This window comes from Armigeres subalbatus, chromosome 2 (genome assembly GCF_024139115.2).
Source record: "Armigeres subalbatus isolate Guangzhou_Male chromosome 2, GZ_Asu_2, whole genome shotgun sequence".
NCBI lineage: Eukaryota > Metazoa > Arthropoda > Insecta > Diptera > Culicidae > Armigeres > Armigeres subalbatus.
Window position 1 is genome coordinate 84,090,539 of NC_085140.1, and position 9,390 is coordinate 84,099,928.

General features: G+C 43.7%; 1 protein-coding gene across 1 annotated transcript in view; it reads right to left on the reverse strand.

Annotated features, from left to right (window-relative positions):
• LOC134209593 (cap-specific mRNA (nucleoside-2'-O-)-methyltransferase 2) overlaps positions 1–959 on the reverse strand; it is a 43,387-nt gene extending 42,428 nt beyond the window's left edge. The window contains exon 1 of the mRNA XM_062685591.1: positions 102–959. Coding sequence (XP_062541575.1) covers positions 102–812 — 711 coding nt within the window. The 5' untranslated portion in view covers positions 813–959. The remainder of the gene's footprint in view (positions 1–101) is intronic.
• Positions 960–9,390: the final 8,431 nt, after the last annotated feature.

Genomic DNA, 9,390 nt, shown 5'->3' on the forward strand with positions numbered 1-9,390 from the left:
TAAGGTCTGTCAAGAATGCTTGCTTATTAGAGTGGAAGAAATGTTTTTCTACTGCTTGTATGATACTAAATCATGGCTCAAAAGAAATAAAATCAACTCACCCTCGGAAATACCTTACTCCGCCGAACGATCTCCGCCAGATTCTCCTTGCGCATGATATCCCCGGTATAGTCCGCTCCAAAACACCACGAGTCGATCGTATGCAGAATAAACCGATCGTCCGCAATCATGTTTCCCAAGCAGTTGCCCTCGTAGTACGGGTTCAGCGTATTGGCGAACCAGCGCCACTGCATCGCGTCTCCCCGATTCAGCTTCAGATAGTGGTTCAACCCGGTGATGAAGGCTCCCGGGGCTTCGCACAAATGGACACTGTAGAACTCTCGTTCCCCATTGGATAGCGGCGGGACTAGTTCGTACGCTGAGACGCACTCGTACAGCTTGGCGAACGCTTGGGTCACAAACTCCGCCCGCACACGGTGCCGCAATTCGCTTAGAATCGGCTGCAGGGAGGACCGGCGCCGGGTGTGCTTGTGCCAGTCGTTGATCTCGAAATCGTTCAATCGGCTCTTAACCTTGTTCAGAGCGGTTTTTATCTTCTGAAGCGATTCTACCTCATAAGTAGTCCTCGGGGCGAAAACGGTCTCTAGCGAAGGGAGATGCGGATTTGTTTTTGATCCGTCGATGAGAAGAAATTGAAACTTTTTCTCGAATTGTAAAGCCACCTCACGAGCTATATCTCCCCTTCGGGGGGTTCCGGATCCACGTTGTTTTGGATTAAGGAACTTATCAAAACGCGATATTTTTCTCCGCATAATTGAACTGTTTATTTTTGCTGCAGCGAATTTCAATCAACGATAATATTTGGTTTGAGAAACAATTTTTTTAATATTAAATATTTTAGATTGAATCTGCAAAACAGCGAACCACACTTGTTTACTTGTTTACTTCTTTATGCGATGTTTTCTGTAGAGATGAGTGACGTTTTGAAAAAGCTCGCACCCGATGTGCTTTACACGCTTAGATCAGTTCATCCAAATATGGGTGAAGAGTACACTAAGAAATTAATGAAACCATCTATAGGATAAAATCTATACTATTTTAGTAATAATGAGATTTATTCATTGCTCAGTTTAAATTTTATACTATCAGACGATCCCCACCAGTGCGTAAATAAAGCCAAAATAGCAACCTCTATCATGACGCGAACTCGCACCGGTCGTTGGTAAACGGCAAGGTAAACGGGTTTGGGAAATGTAAACGCAACCTTCGGTGAATAGCGAGTTGGCAAATTTGGCGACCCGCTCCAACCGTTGCCAAACCATCACACGGAAATATAGAGTAACGCATAAATAAAAAATGTGCCACCTTCTGAAAAATTGTTCGGTTATTCTTCATCAAAACCATTGTGATGGAGGTCAGTTTAGTTTGGATTTCAACTGATTGGCGGCGCTAGTGCATATGAAATAACCTGATAGGTTTGATATCTCGAAATCTGGAACTTTTAGAATATTGGCGTCTTCTACAAAGTTGTTCGGGTAGTCAAAACCATCATGATGAAAACAAGTTTAATTTGAAATACAACCGCTTGGCGGCGCTAGTGAATTGGAAATAACCTAAAAGATTAGATATTTCGATAGTTGAAATCTTAAGAATATTGCCGTCTTCTACAAAGTTGTTCGGATGATTAAAACCATCATGACGAAAGCAAGTTTAGTTAATAATACAACCGCTTGGCGGCGCTAGTGTATTGGAAATAACCTGATAGGTCAAGTATCTCAAAATATGTAATTTTTAGAATATTGCCGCCTTCTACAAAGTTGTTCGGGTGGTCAAAACCATTATGACCAATGCAGGTTTAGATTAAGATATAACCGCTTGATGGCGCTAGTGTATAAGAAATAACCTGCTAGGTTAGATATTTCGAAAACTGAATTTTTTAGAATATTGCCGTATTCCACAAAGTTGTTCGGGTGGTGAAAACCGTCATGATGCAAGCAAGTTTAGTTTTAAACACAATCGCTTAGCGGCGACTCGATTCGATTCAACTCGAGCGCCAACGAGTATTGCTGTTTCAAACTAAACTTCTGGTTTTGACAACCCTTTTAAATCTTACATAATAACCAACCTAACAGATAATTCAGATGACTTTGTGGAAGATGGCCACTTTTCTAACTCTAACGGATTTAGAAATATTTAACCTAACAGGTTATTTCTCATACACTAGCGCCGCTATGCGTATGAATTCCAAACTAAACAAGTCTCCATGATATGGCTACCCGAACAACTTTGTAGAAGACAAAATCTTTCTAAGTCTTATAGATCTCGAGATATTCACCTCACTAAATTATTGCATATAAGCTAGCGCCACCTAGCAGATGTGTGTCTAGCTAATCTGATAATCACAAAATGCATTACGCACATATTTATATTTATATCTGGAGGATTTGAAAATAAATAATAATTTTTTCCTGATTTTATTTATTTCCGTGTTTGTCTCAATAGCAACCGGATATTCACCACCGGTGCGAAGAATGATTGCACTTCAACAACCTTGATAGAAACAACCGGTGCGAGAACAAGTGCATAAATAAAATATGAACGCATTTCGTTCCTATACTAGACACTCATTTGGATACACATCGGTGGGGATCGTCTCATAGCATACAAATAAAACTAGTTAAGATTTGCGCGAAGGTATTTTCTCTAGTATATTTAGATTTGACAGTTCGCTTCCAGCATGTAAAATAAGTGCTCACTAAATTTAAATTTAAACCTTATTTTAAATTTAAAAATGCATGGCGATGATGGTAAACGCGCATTACTTGCGTGAAAGGTAAGTTGTGCCGAACAAATATTTCTCCTGTCCATGCTTCTTTTGCGTTCAGAACATAAGTTTGAAATATTGCTTTGTAGGCAATGCCGGAGAATCGATCATGTCGGTCAATCAAGCCGCCTCCGAAAACCAGGATCGACGCACACGGATAAATGGTTCCTTGAAACTACCTGGACTACGAATAAAATAAGCAATGATGCCGCGATGAAATCCAACCGCAACGCGACAGATAATTCCGTATTCTACGTAATTTTGAGCAAGCTTAGAAGAGAAACCCACCAAACGGTATTTATGAGCCTGAGCCGTAATTTAGTTATAAGACGTGTTATAAAATTATGTGAACGAGAAATAAAAACTAATATTATTTATCATATTATTATTTCCATTATTGAATAATCAAAACAACACATTTGTTGAATGCAGAATCCAGCAAAAAAATCCAGCCAAATGAAGTTAAACTACTGTTGATTAAAGTCAACTTATACATTACTCCCTATAAATCCAAGTTATACTATTGCGGTATAGTCCGCATCTAATCTAAGCCGGGGTCAACCAGGCGAATAGCCAGTTAGTATGATTTTTAACCTATTTGGTATTTATTTATTTCAGAGTGTACCTAAAATCTATAGATAGTGGAATATATAGATGAGCGAAGATAAATCCTCTGTCTCCAAACGAACTGTCAAACGTGTCTCCAAACATCTCAGCTCCAAACGAGCATGACGTCACGATTTCAATGGAAACGTTAAGGGCTGTGACGTCATATGCGCGTGTGCACGAGCAAAAAAAATCGACTCAGCCATGCTTTCGCTCATCTATAGATTCTACTATCTATAGTTTTATCACATAACATATAGGCATCTTTCCCGTGGAATGTGGTCCTTCGATGATTTTGGAACGCTAGCGAACCTAGCGGTGGAAGTCAAGCTTCACTGAACAACGCACATAAGACAGAGCAGCATCGCATGCTTTGCTTTCTCTTTCTGTCGCACTGGATATACGGGAGTGCCGTTCGTTGATTGTTGATACACAAAGAGCCTACCTTGAAATTTGCAGTTTGTTCTATGATGTCTATCTGTTTTGTGGTTTTATTATATGTATTTAAGGCAGCCTCACACCTCGGGAATTTGGCCCGCGGATTTTTTCCCCATGCATTTTTGCATATGCGATGTTTTCGGGATCTGGGCACAGAAAATCAAAATCCCGGCCCCATTTAAAATGCACGGGGACCAAAATCCGGAGGAAAATTTTCCCGAGGTGTAAGGTGGCCTAAAAGATATTTTAGTTACTAGATAAAGATTGTCGCTGTCGTCGCTGTCCGGAACATCTTTTGCTGGCGATGATAGGGGAGCTAAATGTCAAAGAAGGAAAATCCATACGATTTGACAGGTATGTACCACACATGTTTCGGACAGCAGAACAAAGGGAACAGTAGAGACAATCTTTATCTAGTAACTAAAATATCTTTTGGTGGCCTTTACAAATATTCTCGCAATGGATCAATCAAGGTAACTCATTTTGCACTCACCGCATCGAAACAACGGCGACACTGTATATGCATATTTCTATTCGTGTTGTTTTGACAGAACATGTCTACGGTGGCTCGATCTGTTCGTTTCATAGCGGCAGTTTTTGCTTATTGATTGATCCATTATGATCACCATCTCGAGAATAGCAGGTGTCGCATTATGTTGAATAACAGCTCTTGCCAGGTATTACTGGTGACGTCGAATTCCTGCCGCATTTCCGCTTGTGTGAACGAAGCGGTTTCTCTCATTGCACACATCGCTGCCCCAAATCTGGATTTCATCTTGGCACTTCGTTTAGACTGACGCCTGTTAACGAAGAGAATTGATTCATTTTATTGTATAGAGATGAACATAATAATTGAAACTCACCCAATCCAGCATTCTACGAGCGCTAATGGCCGCTGCAATCCAACTCAGTTTTTGGTAGGGTGGACACAGTTTGAAGTTTGGCTTGTGTCGTATGACACAAAAACGATAAGTTTTCATCATCATAATGATGAATTCATGATGATCATGATCGCTGCGGTGTCATACGACACAAGCCAAACGTCAAATCGAATGCATCCTACCAAAAAGTGAGTTAAATTGTGGCGGCCATTACCGCATGTAAAATGCTGGATAACGAAATGGCTGGTACGGGACGATTTATACTAATGACACACTGATGGTATTCGTACCATGGTACAAGTTGTACCACAGGTGTGTCGCCTTGTACCATGCTGGTACAACGTGGAAAACCATGGTACAATATGTACTAGGGTATATAACCGTGGTATACCACGGTCCTTGTACCACCAGTGTGTCTTTAGTATTAGCGAGCTCCGTCTTCCAAAATCAAATAGGTTCGTTGTTCTCCGCAAGCAAAGAAGGCTCTGAGAAGATTGAGAGCGCCCCCAAACGGTGAGTTTTTCGCTGGTGCCATCTGTTGATTCGTTCTACGTGGGACTATGCGCTATGGGATGGCCGGGTGGGCTGCTGAGAAGTGATCGGCACCAAGGATGTTATCGATCATTTAGTAATCTGCCTTCGATCATTTAGTAGTTTGTCAATAACTCATTCCAGAGGCCTAAGTTCAAAATGTATTGTATGGTGAACTTTTAGTGCGAAAGTTTTTCTACAACTCTCCTTAACAAGTAGATCTCCGAATATTCTCCGAATTCTGGGGAGAACAATAAAGCCCCAAACGCAATACAACGGAACGGTGACGGAAGCGGAAAATTTGACAGTTAGCCCATATATTTTCTGTCAAATTTGCCGTTTCCGTCGCCGTTCCGTTATATTGCGTTTGGGGCTTAACCGTTCAAACATGAGGCTGTAAATCGTGGGCTTGTAGTTTAGACTCTTATCGGTTTTCTGAAACACGAAATTCAGGAAATTTTAGGTACATGTTCATAGTTTTTCTCAAACGACAAAAATATGTATTTCCCATTTCGCTTACCTTTATGCGGTTCCAAATTTCCGCTCCGGCCGATGGCGTGTTTAGGAAATGCACCTGTTGTTTTTGCACCAACATTCATGAACTTTCCCCGTTCCATGGCGTTTGCTATTTTGAAAAAATATTTTAATTAAGATGGAATGTCATAATGGAATTCAAAGGTGAGAATCATTCAAACCTATTCAAACTTACCTGTTAATCGTGGTTTCAGCGTTTAAGTTTAAGTACTTCGATCCTCGACATTATTTTTTAGCGACAGTTCCACGCGATTTGTTGGCTGATGCTTTTCTGACGCAAATGTTTTTATTTTCATAAAAATATGGGTAAATTAATTTACCCATATATCGGTAAAGTTATGTAACTAAAGATGTGGGTGAAATTTGCCGATTTTTGCGTAATTTAAAAGAAGGAATGATCTCCCATTTTGCATTGCTCCGAACAAACGTGTGCTTTAAAAGAAGGCATCATCAATTCTTTTTCATCATCGCGACCAATCGCGTAATATATATAAAAAAGGAATATCTCGCGTGCTTTAAAAGAAGGCATTATCAACACTTTCGCATTATCCCGAGCAATCGCGTAAATTAAAAGCAGCAATGATCTCCTCCCTTTTTGCATTGCACCGAGCAAATGCGAGCTTTAAAAGAAGGCAGTATCAATTCTTTTTTTTTTTGGGCTGCGAAATGATGAGTTGACATCCGGGAAGGGCGCCTAACATAGCTCTGGTCCTCACAAGTTCCAATACTCACGCTTCCACGGGCCTTCCGATGACAATTGACCGCCAGCTAAGGGTTGCGTACTTAGCTGGTAGTGCAGCCTGGGTACTGTTGTCCTTCTGACATCAGCTAGAGTGAGAGGGTGTGTCCTGTGGGGTCTGCCTAGGATGTGGTGGGGCTCGACATTGGGCTCTGTTGAACTTCTATAAATAGCTGCATGTGTCCCCAAGCAGGCCCTATCAAAGCGACCGTGTGCCGCTCAAAGCGCACTAGCCTAGTCCTGGTGTTGGGTGGGACTTTAAACAAATTTGACCCGACTGATCGAGCGTCTGTCCACCAAGGAGGTGCGGCTCCAACAGCGTCTGTTCTGGCATCCAGCGGCTGAGTATGAAATGCTATTCCCCGGAAGCTATACCTAAGATGGCAGCCCCATCCCGGTGGATAGGGAACCTTGGGCCAACAACCTACTGTTCCCGAAACATCAATTTGTTCGAGAATCCGATAATGAAAGAATACGGACTGATTTTACGGCGACGACTCTTAGCGCGAAACAACGGACACGAATAGGAACATGGAACGTTTTAACCCTAGCCCAGCAGGGTAAATTGGCACAACTTGCCAATGAGGCACGCCGCATGAAGCTTGAGATCCTGGGACTGAGTGAAGTCCGTTGGCCAAACTTTGGAGAACACAGAACGCCGTTGGGACAAGTTCTGCTATACTCTGGTTTACGAGGTGAACACGCTCCCCGGCATCGCGGAGTTGGCTTCCTACTAAGCGCTCAGGCACACTCTGCGCTTATGAAGTGGGAACCTATAAGTGAAAGGATAATCGTTGCCAGATTTAGAACACGGGTCCGAAACCTTACTATAATCCAATGTTATGCGCCAACCGATGCTGCCGATCTGCAAGACAAAGAGAACTTCTACAGTCAACTCATGCCGTCGTAGATAGAATTCCGAAGGGTGATATCAAGATCTGTTTGGGCGACTTCAATGCGAAGATCGGATCCGACAACTCGAACCATGAGCGCATTATGGGACGCCATGGTCTCGGAGAAATGAGCGAAAACGGAGAGCTGTTCGCAGAATTTTGTGGTAATAACGACATGGTGATCGGGGGATCGCTCTTCCCTCATCGACCGGTTCACAAGGTCACGTGGGTGACGGCTTTACAGAAAATCAAATCGACCACATCTGCATCAGCCGAAAATGGAAACGGAGCCTTCTTGATGTACGGAATAAACGTAGTGCCGATATCGCGTCTGATCATCACCTCCTCATCGGCGAAATACGCCTGCGCATTGCGCGGATTCGTCGGCAGGAGGAAAGAGTTGGACGACGATTCAACACACGCCGACTGGAAGATGCCACGGTGAATCGGTCCTTCGTTGAAGAACTGGAGACGCGTGCTGCAGATATTCCGGAAGGTGGCAGCGTGGAAGACCAATGGACCGCCATCAAGAATGCCTTCATCGCCACCAGCGAGAACAATCTGGGCAAACTACGCACCCAGAGAAAACAATGGATCACCGATGAGACCTGGAGGAAGATAGAGGAGCGAAGAGAAGCCAAAGCCGCGATAGAGCGATCGAAAACCAGAGGAGCCAAAGTCTTAGCCCGTCAACGATACGCGGCTCTTGAGAAGGAAGTAAAACGCTCATGTCGACGGGACAAGCGAGCGTGGGCAGACTCTCTGGCCGACGAAGGAGAGAGAGCCGCCGCAAACGGGGACATTCGCCTCCTCTACGATATCTCACGACGCTTAAGCGGGGCGAAGATGAATGCAACGATGCCTGTGAAAGACGCGAATGATCAGTTATTGACCGACCCAACTGACCAGCTGAAACGCTGGTTCGAGCACTTCGAACAACTTTTTCAAGTGCCAACCAGGCCATCACCACCTCGGCATGATCTGCCTAGGATCCGACGTATAACACGTGTCAATACCGAAGCTCCATCACTGCTAGAGATTCAAACAGCCATCCAAAGCATGAAATCGAATAAAGCCCCAGGGGTCGACCGCATATCAGCCGAGATGCTCAAAGCTGACCCCATGACATCCGCTCAACTACTGCATCGTTTATTTCGTAATATCTGGTAATATCGATAACTGGCGAGGCATTATGTTGCTGTGTACCGTTCTCAAAGTTCTGTGCAAAATTATTCTAGCCCGGATTCAGGAGAAGATCGATGCGACTCTCTGGCGGCAGCAAGCCGGAAGATTCTGTGTGGACCATATTGTCACGCTCCGCATCATTTTGGAGCAGGTCAACGAATTCAAAGAGTCCCTTTACTTGGTATTCATTGACTACGAAAAAGCTTTCGACCGTCTCAATCACGAGAATATGTGAGGCGCCCTGAGACGCAAGGGGGTTCCTGAGAAAATCATTGGCCTCATCGAAGCACAGTACGAGGCCTTTTCGTGTAGAGTGCTGCACAATGGGGTCCTGTCCGACCCTATCCGGGTCGTAGCTGGTGTGAGGCAAGGATGTATTCTATCACCGTTACTGTTCCTCATCGTAATCGATGAGATTCTGGTAGATGCGATTGACCGTGAACCAAACCGCGGGTTGTTATGGCAGCCTATAACCATGGAGCACCTAAACGGCTTCGAATTGGCGGATGACGTTGCACTACTCGCGCAACGGCGCTCTGATATGCAGAGTAAGCTCAACGACCTTGCCGATCGCTCCTCCTCGGCAGGTTTAGTCATCAACGTCAACAAAACCAAATCGTTGGATGTAAACACGGTGACTCCTTCCAGTTTCACAGTAGCCGGGCAACTAGTGGAGAATGTTGAAAGCTTCCAATATCTTGGTAGCCAAATGGCGTCAGACGGCGGTACCAAGATCGACATAGGCGCACGGATCAAGAA